Consider the following 16218-nt stretch of genomic DNA (forward strand, 5'->3'; position numbering starts at 1 on the left):
ACCGGCACCTACAAATTAGCATTGGTACCGGCTTTGTTTGTGAATCGGCACCTATAAATTGGCATAGGTGCCGGTTCAATCAAAACCGGCAACTATATGCCATCCCTTATTAAGGGATTATGTAGTAGTGGCTGTTTGCTAAATTCATTTCACTTCTATGAGTTATTACGTACTGTTTCTGTGCACTGCAGCAAAAGAAACAGAGAACTATGCAAAATTTCAAATAAAATAGATCGACAATTTTTGGAGTACATTAATCAGAAGTTTGATCATCAATCATTAAGAAACAATGGGCTTAGGTGGCAGCAGCAATCCCATGTTATGGTTAATGTTATATCCTTCCTTTTGATCCGGTCGTACCAATTCATTAGTATATATAGTTTTTTTTTAAACGGTATATATAGTTGATTGCAATAATTTCTACATCGCACAGCAGCAATTAGCCAAAAAGTAATGGCAGAATTGCAATTGGCTCAAACCCTAGTGGCATATATGGCCATATGGGCAATTGGCCTTAATGTTCATATATAAGTAAAAAAAGGATATTTGTGGATAAAATTCCTGAGCAGAAAGTTTGTTATTTTTGCATATAATGTTTCCTAATATTTTAGATAACAGACCCTAGTGTTCGAAATGAATTTTTTATTTGAAAAGCTAAAGATAGATAATTAAGTTTATGGCACTTGCTAACGTGCTCTTATAAAAACTCCATCAAGACACGGGACTCGCCCAATAATATAGCCTTTAATGGATCTAGCGAGAAATAGCAGACATATATCTCTCCTTGTCTGTATGAATGGAAAAAAATAGTGGGGCTCTGTGAGGGTTCTCACCTGGTTCTATTACCAGTGGCGAAGGCTCAAGTCCTCACCACTCTCATCGATCCTAGATCCACCCCTGAACATAGCATGTGATTAGGGCCGATCCTGAGAACTTTGTAGCCCAGGGCGAGATTTAAAACGGGACCCTTTATATATCATGGACATAAGAACTTAGAAAGAGCATCCAAGAGCAATATTTTATTTAAGACTATTTACAACCTTGAAATTTTCTTTGCACGTTTTTAGATGCGAAGCTATCAACGAGAGATAAAAAACTAGATGTATCTGAAAAAATTCAATATATATATTGACATCGCAGGGAAATGCAATTGTGCAACAGATAATTTATGCACAGATATTTTATGACATCGCAGGGAAAAGCAATTGGGCTCATAAGGGGCCCAACCCCCTCCACATCACTCCATCCACCAAATCTCAATTCTCACCCGCTACCCCCAGCCGAACTAGGGGGCTCCTTAGTCCCCCGCTCTAGGAGTTCACCCTCCGACAATCACACATTTACTTATTTATTGACAGTAGTTAAACAATTACAAATAACCAGTTTGAAATTTATCATTGCTATTTTCGTAAATAAGAAAAATAATCACAATAATGAGTAATAATACATGCGATAAGAAAAGACTCCAAACTAAGTCGTTATATCGAATATGATTTGGATTTAAATATTTCAATGTCCGGATATGGGATTGATTGTTAGGATAATTGATACTAACATTTAATTTAGAAATGTCAAATACCCATATTCAAAAGAAGAAAATATGGTTGCATAATTTTATAAGATATTAATATTATGACAGCACAATTAGCAATAGACCAAGATCTTGATAATTCTATAAACATAAACGTCATGTCAAGAATCAGCAATATCAAACATTTTTAAGATAAAGATCATATATTTAAAGGACGTGACTACACAGCTAGTTACCACTCCATCTATGAGAGGCACTATCCACCTATACTTCAAATACAATTTTCTCTTAAACTACTCATCCGATTTACGATCCGATTATATTGTTGTGTTCGTAACAATTAAATCTTTATAACAGCATCTCACATGATTATATTTTGATGAAAAATAATAAATTACTTTTATAATATATCTAAATTACTTTTAGATTTCACTAAATTACTTTTTAGACTTATAAAAGTAAATTCAATAAAGCCTAAAAGTAATTTACATATATTATAGAAGTAACTTATAACAAAAATAAAGTAACATTAATTAATGCATTTTTTCATTGGACGTGACTACGTAGCTAGTGGTAGCTAGTTTGTACTCCATCTACTATCTCCTTTCAACTTGAACCATGCAAAAGTTAGTTCCAATTAACATTGATGTTACTTTTAAAAATTGTTAAGCTTACGTACATTGATCTGTGCTGATTAAATTTAATTTCTAGATAAAGTCATATTTTTATCCCTACAATAAATTTACTTCTAATGTCGTGACAAAGTTACTTCCGTTTTATTTTAAGTTACTTTTATAATATATGTAAATTACTTTTAGAGTTTGTTGAATTTACTTTTATATGTCTAAGAAGTAATTTAGTCAAATCTAAAAGTAACTTTTATATATATATATATATATATATATATATATATATATATATATATATATATATATATATATATATATATGATAAAAGTAACTTACGTATATAATAAAAGTAATTTTTAAATATAAATAATTTTTTACCGTAATATAATAATATAAAACCTTGTTGTGAAGATTTAATTGTAATGAACACAATGGTGTAATCGGATTGTAGATTGGATAAGTAATTTGAGAGAAAACTTTGTTTGAAGAGGAAAAAGATATGGGGGACAAACTGTAGCCTCTCTCTCTATGACTCTCTCTGAACCAGGAATTGCTATGACATGTGGTTGGAGTGGTTTCATCTCGATCCTTATCCAGAAAGCCACGCCTGCGACTGCGAGGACCATGTAGAAGGACTCCATGATAAGGCGAGCGATAGCGCTAAAACGAGAGGGCTCTCAAATTAGATTTTACGATATTTAAATTGTTTACAAATAATATTTTTTGTTAAGTTCACTGGTACATCTTTCCAATAATAAAATTTATGGAACATAAATAAGATACCCACGCATGTACGTGGGCTATCTCCTTAGTTGATCTAATGGCAAGGGTTAGATGATGATGCGGGCTCACAGATTTTAAGCTTTACAAAAGTAAATGATTTGTAGATGATGATGTGGCCTCATAGATTTTAAGCTTTATAGTAGCAAATGATTTGTAGTGAGTACCAAATTCTATAGGAAGAAAGGATTTTTTTTTTCACAGGCAGCTAATGACACTGAGACGACATCAGCCATCTTCGTATGCATTTAAAAGTCCAGGTTACATCTGCAGCAGATATATATCCTAGAACATGTGATACCCTTTTTTATACCGTGGCATATCTCTCTGCATTTAATCTCGGACGATCATGAACACATCACCAGGGGCTTAACACGCCACGGTCATGAGTTGATCCATATATTGTTTATTGGGTGCTTGATTCTCGTGGCCAGGCCAACAATATGTTTATGAGATGCAGGGTTGATTGTGAAGTTAATTATTTAACATCTCAATTATAATTTTGGATTATATTTAAATCTGGGCGATTGCAAGGTAATAAGAAAATATGCTCGAGATCGATCTAATCCTAGAGCATAAATAAGAACATTATTATGACTTATAATCTCCAGAGCACGATTGGGTCCTTGATTTCCTGTGAATCACTCATTTGATACAGAAGAATAAGCTTAATGCAGGAGTATGGTGATTGTGCAGAAAAAAAAAATTCCTTGATCATCGGCCAGGTTGCAGCTTCTCCAATATTAAATGTAAGCACAGCTCCTAAAGCTGGGGATGACTGCTTTGCACGATGATCAAGCTAATCACACCAGTGGAAAACAATGTCCATACTCCAGACCGTAGTAGCTGCTTCGTAATGCAGACCACACGATCCAAAACAAATAAAATCTCTCATGTGATTTTGTTCAGGTTATATTATGTTGTCAATAGAAAATTTATTGCGGTTTTAAACACCCCATAGAACATGTGAAGGTTTTCTTTAGTACTAGTATTTTTTTTGTGTCATTTAATAATGGAAACATATTTGGGATCTAACAGGACCAGGTTATCGATCAACTAGTATAAAGCCAACAGCCAACTGCAAGAGTTTTCATTCATAGACGCATCGCATATCCACCTATTTCTCCTCTACAAGCAACTAATTCCATAAGCACAAGTTCTTCCTTTTCCATCGACCATGCCTGGAGCAACTACCGCCGCTATTGTTGACAGCCGCCGCGGCACACAACATTCGGAAGGTCCTGCAACGATCCTCGCCATCGGCACTGCAAACCCGGAAAACATCATGTTTCAGGATAACTTTGCCGACTACTACTTTGGTCTAACCAAAAGCGAGCACCTTACCGAGCTCAAGGAAAAGATGAAGAGGATATGTAAGTAGATCGATAATTGCACTTATCATCATTATTATTAATCATTTTTTACTAACTCTAATATGAAAAATTTGCAAATGCTTGCATATCGCGGAGTATCCTGCTATCATTCGCTATAAACCATACATAAATAATATATTTATGGTATGTAGAGAAAAACAAGGCTATAAACCTTAACATTTAGATAGGGACCTATAGAAATTAAATGTGTGATTTTAATTTTCTTAAGAAAAGTGCTTTCATTATATCATATATTAGTTTTTTAATTGTTCGAACAAAAAAATAATTGTTACTGTCATGGTTTTGTTAAATATGATAGCTGTTCCACCTATTGTCGCGTCCTCACCCTACCATCACACATGCAAGCAACAGAACTCGTGTACATATAAGTAAGGAAACTTACAAAGATTAATCCATGCATCTTACTGAAATAGCACTCACATATGATTTGGAAATTAGTGGGTAGAGTTATGGATGCACGACTACGTCGTCAGACAAATCATGTACTGTTCGAATAAAACTCATGTACTATGACGCTCTTCTGAAAATTTAAACATGTATATCTTCCTAAATATTTGGATAGGGCATACAGAGAAATCAAATGTGTGGTTAAGTTTCTTAAGGAAAGTGCTTGCATGTAATTATTCAAGCAAAAAATAATTGGTATTCATATTTTAATTTGAAGCATGTATAAATGCCCAATAATATGTTTTATTTTTTATGTAACCTCACGATTACAAGTAATAACAAATATACACGTGAGTTTCTATTTCCATTTCAGGTCATAAATCTGGTATAGAAAAGCGCTACATCCACCTTGACGCAGAGCTTATCAGTGTCCACCCAGAGATCATTGACAAACATTTGCCCTCCCTTGAAACTCGTGTAGACATCGTGGCTACTGAGGTCCCCAAGCTTGCTGAGTCCGCTGCGCGGAAAGCCATTGCTGAGTGGGGCCGTCCGGCCACTGACATCACTCACCTTATCTTCAGCACCTACTCAGGCTGTCGTGCACCTAGTGCCGACCTCCAATTGGCTTCGTTGCTCGGACTACGCCCTTCCGTTTCTCGCACCATTCTCAGTCTCCACGGTTGCTCAGGTGGTGGCAGGGCACTCCAACTCGCAAAGGAGATCGCCGAGAATAACCGCGGTGCTCGTGTCCTCATAGCTTGCTCCGAGCTGACACTGATATGCTTCTCTACCCCAGACGAAAGCAAAATCATTGGCCATGGACTGTTCGGGGATGGTGCTGGCGCAGTCATCGTCGGTGCCGATCCCTCAGTCGATGGTGAGTGCCCGCTATTCGAGATGGTTGCCGCCTCACAAACCATGATACCAGGAACCGAGCACGCGCTCGGCATGCAGGCCACTAGTAGTGGAATAGATTTTCACCTCTCCATCCAGGTGCCGACACTGATAAAGGACAACATCCATCAGTGCTTGCTCAATGCGTTTCGATCTGTTGGAAACACAGATCCTAACTGGAACGACCTCTTCTGGGCAGTGCACCCTGGCGGTCGCGCAATCCTTGATAACATAGAAGACAAGCTCCAACTGCATCCATGTAAGCTTGCGGCAAGCCGCCAAGTGTTGAGCGAGTACGGGAACATGAGTGGTGCAACAATTGCATTCGTTCTTGATGAACTACGGCGCCGTCGGGAGAAGGAACAAGACATACAGCAACAACCTGAGTGGGGAGTGTTGCTGGCCTTTGGACCTGGAGTCACAATAGAGTCAATCGTGCTGCGTAACCCACTCTCACGTGGTTTGAAGGAAAATTAATCACCACTATGAAGAATAAAATTTAAAAGTCATCTTCTGCACTTTTGGCATTTCACCACGGCAGAGTAATTAGTGTGAGTGCGTGACACTGAATCAATTGATCACGTTTTAAGTGGGATTATGGTGTACCGGCATGCATGTTTGTGTTGTCAATTCTATTACATGTTGTAAACAAAGGTCCCTGTATTGTAAATTGATTTTTAGTTATCATCATATTTACTCCAAGTGTTAATATTTTGGATCCTTAACAAAATTTGAAATACCATGTCAAGTTTGTACCTATGGAGATAGAATTTTTTAAAGTAACTTCGCGACGATGAAATTAACACTGTAAGTAGATAATATTTTATATGCGAAAAATTGTTAAAACCAAAAAAGAAAAGAGACTACTGTTGATCAGCCGATGATAGCTTCTGAGAAAGACAAAGGCTATTAATATTGTAAAGGAAGTGGGTTGTTGTGTTTTCATGCATGACACAAATATGGCTAGGGGAATTTAATATTAACCTCTTCAAGGGCGGCAGGTTGGATGATCCTGGGTGTTCCATAGATATCACTGTGTATTTTTGTGAGTAGCTTTGTCTTCATGCCACAATTAGATTGGTTAAGTTACTATGCAGTTTTAGAGCAGATACAACAGCAAGCTATAAGCCAGCTGCAAACATATTTTAAGGAGATAAATAAGGAGAGGGAAGAGCAGTGGGCTACAAATCAGATTTATAATGTAGTATGTAACTATTATATAAATAAGCTATTAGATTGGCTATAAATGAATTGAAGCTTTGAAGCTAGTAGTTGGCTATGCTATTAAAACTTGCTCTTATCCGGACTGGCAAAGTTGACTATTGGTTCAGGCTGTTGAGGCTTTATTGCTTTGCACGCGCAAGCTAGGGGAACGGCCTCGATTGCCTTCTCACCTCGCACAAGGAGCTGCTAGCTAGTGCATGATTCTCCCGCTGACATGTGGGGCCGAACCGGTAAAGACCCATGCAGTGACTGGAATTTGTGCCGGCGGAGAGTCGGAGATGAGCACAAAAGGCCTGGGATGATAGAGCCAACGGTGGGATGCCGGCAGGGATAGGGATGGTGTTTGGTGCTTGGTGCCGCCGCTACGGAGAACAAGCGGCTGGTGGACGATAGCGGCGATCTAGAAGACTGGAAGGCGGCGCGCGAGAGAGGAAAGGGGATCGATGACAATACGGAATGCGAGGATGGGGATGGCGTGCATGCTTTTCACCATTATTGTGTGGTTATTGAGAGATTCAGATGCCATGGCCCATGGAGAAGTTCCAGTAAAATCGACAGAAAGACTTACCTTGTGATATCAGATGACAAAAAAACATCAACCAATGCCTGAATTCAGGCCGGTCCAACCAAAAATGATCGCACACATTCAGACTCCACTGCAAAAGGAGTCTGGAGAGCCGCATGCTGGCTGAAGATCAGATGCGTTTCAACTCAACTTGCGGCCGCGGCACTCGATGGCTTGATGGTCGATCCGCTCCCCTCGTGCACACGGCCGCGTGCCGTGTCGCATGTCAGCGCCATCCCTCGAGGCCTCGTCTCGGCTAATCGGATGCAGTCATGCGGTGAGCGGGCACGGCGGCGACCACGGCGATGGGAGGTCGCTACTTGTTGGCGCCTTCGCGAGGAATTGGGAATGGCAATTCTCTATTCGCTACTGGGCTATTTTTTCATGAAAGTTTATTTTTCAGCCTTTTTAAATCGCTAAGAACACATATATAAAAGTTTTATTCACAAATTACTTTTCGTTTGCAAATATGTTGTTTGGTTTATTCTGTGGATAAGCGAAACGATGGGGCCATTAACCTTAGCACATACTCCCTCCGTTTCAAAATATTTGACACCGTTGACTGACCATTCGTCTTATTAAAAAAATTTAAATAATTATTTATTCTTTTCATATCATTTGATTCATTGTTAAATATACTTTCATGTACACATATATTTTTACATATTTTACAACAAAAAATTTGAATAAGACGAACGGTCAAACATGTGCTAAAAAGTCAATGGTGTTAAACATTTTGAAACGGAGGGAGTATTAATTAAACATCAATCATTAAAAACATGAAAAACGAATGTATTTGGTTTTTCTGAAAGGACTTCTGTACAGAATTTTTTTTATACAAAAGACGTGTTTTTTTTGAACTTATAAAAGACGCGTTCTTTTTGGTTTCGAAAGTATGTTCACGAAAATCGATGAAGTAGCTTAAGCTAGAAGCTGGTATCAAACGTACGGTGCTGTAGCAATGTTGGCTAATAGATGAATAATGTTGTACAACATCAAGGCGAATTAATTTGCATATGTCATTACCTGTTACACTTTTTCTTCCACAAATAAGTTACCCCCGGCCCCTTTCCTTGGCATAATAAACATCACGGAGAGATCTGTCACGAAGAGGTTGCACTGGATAACATTATCGAAAAAGTAATACTAGAAGCCACAGCCGTGACTACCGATGAAGTGATGGCGCTGCTGAAAACCTCTTTCTTCTAAGTGTTCATTACTGTTAAGAAACTATAATTTTTAGCTCCATTGTTTAGTTCCATTTCTCCATTCAGAACTTCATGGTTCACAAGTTGAGACCAGTCCAATGCGTACTCTTGCTGTGCATGACCACTCTTGCCGTGTATGTCTTTTCTCTTGCAGAATCAATGTGGCTACTGTAGTAAGCCAGTGTTCATTTCTTATGCCAAGGGCTGGGTTAATTGGATCCATACCACTACAAATGTAACAAATAAAAAAAAGGCACTACTATTCATAAAATCGGGTAGATGCATGCCACTGTAATATTCTAAAATTAGAATAATGTCACTTCATCACGATTTCCGTCCTCTCTGTCGCATTTTTTGCCGTCTCCGTCTTCATCTTGTTGTCCTCGTCTCGATGGCGGATGCATGGGCAGCTGGAGGACGGTAGCACGGTGCCGGAGGAGGGCAGCACAGCGGCGGATGGGAAGGAGCGGCGAGAGGAGGAGCTCTTCCGCCCTCCCCGCGCCCTCCGTGACTGTCCTCGCCGGCGGCGGCTGCGCCCGTGCCCGCCACAGCAACCGTCCACGGCAGCGGCCGCACTCGCTCCCCGTGCCCCTCTGCGACCTTCCCGCGAGCCTCCTCGCCGGTAGCAGCCGCGCCCGCTCCCCGCGCCTCTCGGTGACCTCCACGACCTCCCCGCGAGCGTCCTCGCCGCCGACGGCTGTGCTCGCACCCGCCTCCGCGACCGTTCTCGGCGACGGCCACTCCCCTCCGCGACCTCCGTAACCTCCCCGCAAACATCCTCGCCGGAGGCGGCCGCGGCCGCTCCCGCTCCCCATGTTTCGACTATCCTTGCCGGCAGCGGCCTCATCCTCTCGCTGCTTGCTAGTGCCTCCTCATCCTCGCCGCTTGCCTTCTCCCCGTCCTCTCGTCCTCTCGCCGCTTGTTGGCGCTGCCTCATCCTCGCCGCTCGCCGGCGCTGCGTCGCCTTCTCCCTGTGCAGATGTGAGATGTGAGAGAGGATGACGACGTGAGAGAGGAGGACGGAAATAGTGACGGGAGTGGCATGGTCCTAATTTTAAAAATTTTTAGTGGCACCCATCCGATAACGCGAATAGTAGTGGTATTTTTCTGATTTACCACATTTGCAGTGGCATGATCCAATTAACCTTAAAATTTAAGTAACCTATAATTTAAGTAACCTTAAAGGTGGTGTTTGAATCTCCTGAAGATGAAGATAAAGATTAAGTACTTCACGCAAAACGAGGTAATAATAACGTGTGATTAATTGAGTTTTAATTATTACAAACTTGAAAAATGGATTAATCTGATATTTTAGAACTACTTTCATATAGAAAGTTTTCAAATGGAAGACACCGTTTAGCAGTTTGAAAAGTGTGCCACGGTAATCTAAAATTTTATCCTCTGCTACAAGCAGAAACGAACAGGGTATATAAATAAACATATTTCTTTATAATTTCCACTTCTTTAAAGAGCCATCCTCTTGAATCTTGATATCTCTACTCCTATATCAAGATCGAGGTACAAAAGGGCATCCTTATGCTACTGGACTGAACAACAAAGCGTGGCACTCAGTGTTGTTTTGCACACATCTGGAAATAGATTGACATTTTTTTGAGGAAGTTCAGAAGTTCAATCTATCATGCACCCCCACAAAATAAATAAATAAATATAAATATAAATATAAAAAAAATCAATCATGCACCAACAAACGATGGGTTTCGGAGGCAGCAGGAATCCATGGTCGTGTTATAACCTTCCTTTGGAATACCAGTACCAATTCATTCGCATAGTTGGTAAATTGATTAATGTTGCAATTTTAACCTCAACCCTTATAGTCAGTCTGTTATGGATTTTTCAGTGAACTGGGAAGGATCAAGAGCTCAGCCAGGTCCAATACTCTGGTGATTGGGATCACACGCCATGCCTCGTGAGAATTCGTCTTCAATTCCCGGCATACTGGCCCTCTATCTTTACTGATTGCCAGCTCTCCAGCAGAGATGAGCGTCTTCGAAATCGTGTCATGGTGCAGAGTCGAAGCAATTCTTTTATAGAACCGGAGAAATTTTCTAGCCTCCACATGGTGAGATACACAAATATTAGTTTCCTCAAATTCGATTTGTAAGCCTCATCACCATTCACCAAAAGTTAGTTCTTTTTATTTTCTAAAATATACGGCTAGCCTTCTAGTATATGTTATCCAGCTGTATAATCCATGTTCAAAACAGATATTATGATGTAAAGCAATTACAGCCGTAGAACAGACTTGACATCCATCAGACTCAGAGGTGAGAGCTATATGTTCATTACAACCAGCGGCAAAACCCAAAGGGACAATCTTGAAGTTTATTAGATTTGCGGCACAACGAACGTTCCATTATCTTATTCACTGCATGATGATCCAACGGTTTTCAATTCCTCGAAATGACTAGCTGGATTATGGACTGTACCCACAAGTTTTTGCATGGCTTGCATGCCTATGAAATGAACATAGACGATGGCACTTGATCCGATCGGTTGTAAGGTCTTGATGACGCGGTTTAACCTAAAGGTTATTTTATAGGAGTTATTATTTGTAGTGTGTACGAAAGAAAATATATCCTCTTGTGTTATATAGCAATGCAAACTTGTACATCTCTAGTTAATGCAAAGGCCCAAAATAAATAAAGGTCTCATATTGACTTTCAAGACCCAATACAGAAATGCCCATGGGCATATTTAGAGCATCTGCAATGTTGGTTTTTGATAGGGTACTAGGGGACTATAGTGCTGACCCCATACATTGTGGCTGATTTTTTAGCAGCTCTCATCCTAAGACCAAATATCAGTACTGGTGCCTGGATCCAGCTTCCAATGGAGAGAGGGTGTTTTTGGGTCCACATGTCAAATACATTGTGTTAAGCTACACCTCTCACTTCTCTCGATTTTAATGTGTGTGTGTCCAATGATGATTCTAAGGGGTGTTTTATACATTGGAACAAGTTTCTCTAGTTTGCTATGAGGGATGTGTGCCCCACCTCTAGTACCCCACATGAACTATGCACTATGGATGCTTTTATACAATAGCTTAAAAAAAAGCAAGAGTAGTAACACATGGTCACAGGGACATGGAGGAAACATATTTTGGAGGCAACACATTGGGCTAGGAGGCATTGGGAATCCTTTGGTATTACACACTATTTATCTCCTTTCATCTGTAGACCTAGTGATTGTGCCAATGCTTGTAGTGCAATAGGTTGACTATCAAGCTCTAACAAGCTTATAGTACGCATTTTCGTTAAATCTCAGTTGAGGCCTTGAGAGCAGAATTGCTGAAAGCTAAACACACCAAAATAGCACACGCTGGACAGCCATGGACAGCCATGATGGAGAGGCGCGTACTATGTATTGCGATGCATCAATATGGTGCCATAAACCATCCACGTAACATTGCTCGCCAGTTTCGACTTTCTATTGATGACGCAATTAGAGAGATTTGTCTCCACGGAATGGACACATTTTTTTTCTCGGAATACACAAGTCCATTAAATTTCCATTGAAGTTTTAAGGTGATGCATCAAGCCTGCTTTTTTTTCCTGAAACCTTAAAGGTGTCGGTTCCTAAACCGACACCTTTGAAAGATGCCTCCTACTGGGTGGGTGTCAGTTGGAAAACCTATGACCGGTTCCCATCTAGCACCAATAACCTTTTTCTGTACTAGTGTGTGGAGTGTCAAGCTTGTTAGAAACCTGACCGTATGTGTTCAGGTCGGTCCATGTGTGTCATGTGTGTTCGTCACATGGAGGTTCGTCCGAGTTTAGCGCAGGCTAGCTGTGAGCGTGTGTTTCGGGTTCAGATGGAGCGCTGGCCTTGTCGTGCGTTGAGTATGTGCTCATGCTTGGCGTGAGCTGGGATGTGAGGATCATGCGAGCAAAGGTCGGGGATGGAGTTCGTGCTCTGTTTGTGCGTCACCCTGGGCCTATAAAAGTACATGTTCATCCGGTTGTTTATCACCGAGTTAAAAATACAAAAAAGCCGGCATTCGTTGCCATTGTCAAGCTTTGCAAGCCCTGTTACTCACTCTCGTATTTGTGTATGTTTGTTTATGATCTTGCCCATTTCTAACAAAGCCAACATTTCTAGCCTCTGTTTTCTTCTTAGATGCTAACTCCACTCTGTTTGTTTGTTTCTTCTTTTTTTTTTTTTTGCGGGAACCCTCTGTTTGTTTTTGTTTCGCTGATGGAGTGATATTCAATGTAGCACTACCGTGTAGAGACCTGTTCCAGTGCCATCTTCAATTATCTTGCAATGAATGTGCTACCAAATTTAACAATCCTACCCAAACAAAATAATCTCCTTATATATGCCAGCACCATAGTTCCTTGTTTCTTCTCACATGAAAAGATCACCCCAGCCTGCAGCGATGGACATCATATTCTCATTTCTTATGAAATACTGATAGGAATCGGAGACATCGAAAATTCAATTCATGGGTTACAGTATTCCTACATAGACAATGTCGATCAAAGTCCAACCAAGTATCGATATCTTATCTGTGCCCTTGTGCTGTGGAGTGTCGAGCCAACATTTCTAGCTTCTATTTTGTTCTTTTTTGCTTGATGTAGTGTGGTCGGCTGGTTTTAAGAAAGTGCCAAAGGAAGCCGCCGCCGCCGCTACTGCTGCCAAGGTCGAAATTTTGGATCAGATAGAAAGAAGGTAGTAGGATAGGGAGATATAGTATTATCTGTATTTTCATAATAATCAGTACACTACCATTTCGAGGACATTCGAATTTCAATCTATCATGCATCAACAAACAAATCAACGATGGGATTATGAGAGGCCGCAGGAAATCCATAGACGAGCTATATCCTTTGTATGGAAGCCCGCGCATCCGCGCGGGCATGTACCGTACGTAGGATTAATTTGAGAACATATAAATGCGGTATACCAGCGAAATAATATATGCAACGTTTCAAAATTGTGTTTTTTTCCATGAATTTTCTTTGTTAGAATTGCATGACGAATTTAATTGTTATTTATAAAATTACCTATTAGAGATTAGGGTTGGTAACTTACGGTATAAAAAATGGTTAATAAGACATATGACTCTTGAGGTTCCACAGGGAAAGACAGAAAACTACATTACATATACAACCATATATAATTAATGGCTCTACCCATTTTTTAGAAAAAATGATAATTAATTTATAATTTGACGGCAAACATCGATTGGTCATTGCTATGGATTATTCCTCATAGGAAATTGTGAGTTTCATAGTGAAAGAGAGAAAACTTAAGTTATAAAAGACATTACATACAGAAACCATACATAATTAATGGCTCTACTGATTTATATAGAAATATTATTAATTAATTTATTAAACAAAATATATGACCCTCGATTTTAGACCATTATTTCTAACCATTGGATATGTAGAATATCTAACATATTATGCAGAGTCTAACTAAGCAAATTATTCATCTTAGCTCACCATGGATGGTGGACATGTTAATTCGTGCCTCCGGCAGCATGCTCACATCATCATACTTAGAAGAAAAAAAAAGTGCCCTGCATGTATATATATATGTAACTACCTCATGCCCCTCTTTTCATTAAAGAAAAAAATTCTATACCCATGCATGCACACCGGGATGCACCGGCTAGCCCTCCAATTTGTTCACTCCATAGACAGTATGTTCCTTTGTTCTAGTGATTAGATAATTTAATAAGTACAAATAAGTATCTGAAATCAATTTTTATTAGTAAAATATCCATAAGGACAGCTCTGTAGACACCCTCTGTCCTTCTTTTCTTGGTGTATTAGTTGGATTTGAGCAACATGATATAGGTATTTTGGGCTATAAGTTAATGTCCAACTTCCAAAGGATTAAGGTTTCCCAACCCTTAGCGCCGAACACAACATAAGATCATTCATTTATCCTTAAAAGAATATCATATATTTTTATCAAGGCATTGGAATTAAGTAAATAGCATCAACATACACGTTGAGAGATATAATTAAGTTTGTTATGAGTCAATAGGTCCATTGATGCTATAATTAAGGTTAAGGTTAGCGGTTTATAGGTTATTTTGATTTTATTAAAAAAATAAGGTGGATATTTTGATTTTTAATGAGAACTTTTAGGATTTTTGAGTATGGATGTGGGTCCAAAATATAATAATTTTATTAGAAATTAAATATAATTGGTATAGATATTAAACTATTGACTTGATTAAAAAAATACAATGGTTCACACAGATAATAAATTGAATATATAATTGTAAATTTAAAGCTATTGAAGATTCTTTATTTTTTTATAAAACATACCAAGATCAATATGTATAAGATATATTATCTATGCCTATATTTGCAAGTGTATGTAGTCTTTGAAAGTACGATGAAATTAACTTACTAATATAGAAGATATTATATACCCTTAAGCCTTAACTTAATTACCTTCGAACAAAAGGGAGGCGAGTAAGGAAAAAATCACACAGACTCTTATCATGCGTATGGATGGAAGCATGTACGTGCGTTGGGCGGACTCGTACCGCTAGATTGATCTTAAGTTTTTTATTAAAGATAAATCTAATGGTATCTGATGGTAAAAAATATTAGGTTCACTAGATTAAATAAAACCAATGGTTAGATGTTCTCCTTTTTCCATAGATTTTCTAGGGATTAGTTAGAGCATCAGGTGTCATCTTTGGACCGTTTCTAAGAATCTCATGTGGCATATTAGGAGCTTTTTAGGATGTTTAATGGACTTTTATATAATAGATAGATATATCTACGTGGGTTTTTGAAATTTACTCCATAATATATATTTCCTTTTTTAATATTTTGTTTTTATTCGGTTGTCATGCAAAGAAAAATGGCATATATTCAAAGTTAGGAAAGTGTTTTTCTTATATATAGATTTGATAGGTTCACCGGTTTAAACCATCTATATACCTAAATCTAATAGTTTTAATGTTTGTTCATATTTGGTTTTCATGCAAAGCACAATGGTCTATGGTAAAATTTAAGGAAGTGTTTCTTTTATATATAGATTAATGGGTTCATCGGCTTAAATAATCGTTAAAATATTTTTTTTGAGGTATAATGGTTAAAATAATTGGTTCACCGATCGATTTAAATGAAAAGCGAAGGTTAGATGTTTTATTATAATATTTTTCCACGTTAAAATTTTCGTCTAGAAATAGGAAGAAAAGGATTGGAGGAGGGGAGAAAGCATGGCATTGCACTACGTACGTACATACGTACATAACATACGTACTGAGGAGAGGAGAGGGTGGGCCGCTGGGAGAAGGGGTGGGTTGTGGGATATTTTTTTATAAAGATAAATATAATAGTTGAAAATAGTGGGTCTAGCGATTTATTAAACAAATAGTGGGTCCACCGGTTTATTAGAACGCCACGTAGCGGTTTAGGAGCGTTTGTATGAAGTTTAATGAACTTTTAGTATATAATAGAAGATTTTTCTTTCTAACTAATAAAGCATAAAAATATGAGAAGGAAGAGTTAATCTAGGAAGAGAGCGGTGTAATAATTATAATTATAATTATAATATATGAGGTATATTATTAATTTTCATATATAATAGGTAGTTGTATATGAGA

General features: G+C 38.6%; 2 protein-coding genes across 2 annotated transcripts in view; both read left to right on the forward strand.

The window, feature by feature from the left end:
• Positions 1–4117: 4117 nt before the first annotated feature.
• LOC4348146 (bisdemethoxycurcumin synthase-like) lies at positions 4118–6207 on the forward strand. The gene is made up of 2 exons (XM_066304887.1): positions 4118–4313; positions 5095–6207. Exons 1-2 carry the CDS (start codon positions 4118–4120, stop codon positions 6093–6095), a joined length of 1197 nt encoding a protein of 398 aa, XP_066160984.1. The 3' UTR covers positions 6096–6207.
• A 2810-nt stretch (positions 6208–9017) lies between these two features.
• LOC4348147 (Putative B3 domain-containing protein Os10g0158600) overlaps positions 9018–16218 on the forward strand; it is a 28677-nt gene continuing 21476 nt past the window's right edge. Inside the window, exon 1 of the mRNA XM_026020899.1 lies at positions 9018–9269. Coding sequence (XP_025876684.1) covers positions 9018–9269 — 252 coding nt within the window. The remainder of the gene's footprint in view (positions 9270–16218) is intronic.

The sequence above is a fragment of the Oryza sativa genome, chromosome 10 (assembly GCF_034140825.1).
Source record: "Oryza sativa Japonica Group chromosome 10, ASM3414082v1".
Taxonomy (NCBI): domain Eukaryota; kingdom Viridiplantae; phylum Streptophyta; class Magnoliopsida; order Poales; family Poaceae; genus Oryza; species Oryza sativa.

Excerpts from the sequence above, each read along its gene's own strand:
- LOC4348146 (XM_066304887.1), top strand. The coding sequence starts at position 4,118 with ATGCCTGGAGCAACTACCGCCGCTATTGTTGACAGCCGCCGCGGCACA. Across the intron at positions 4,314-5,094 it reads GGAAAAGATGAAGAGGATAT|GTCATAAATCTGGTATAGAA; the intron begins GTAAGTAGATCG and ends TTTCCATTTCAG.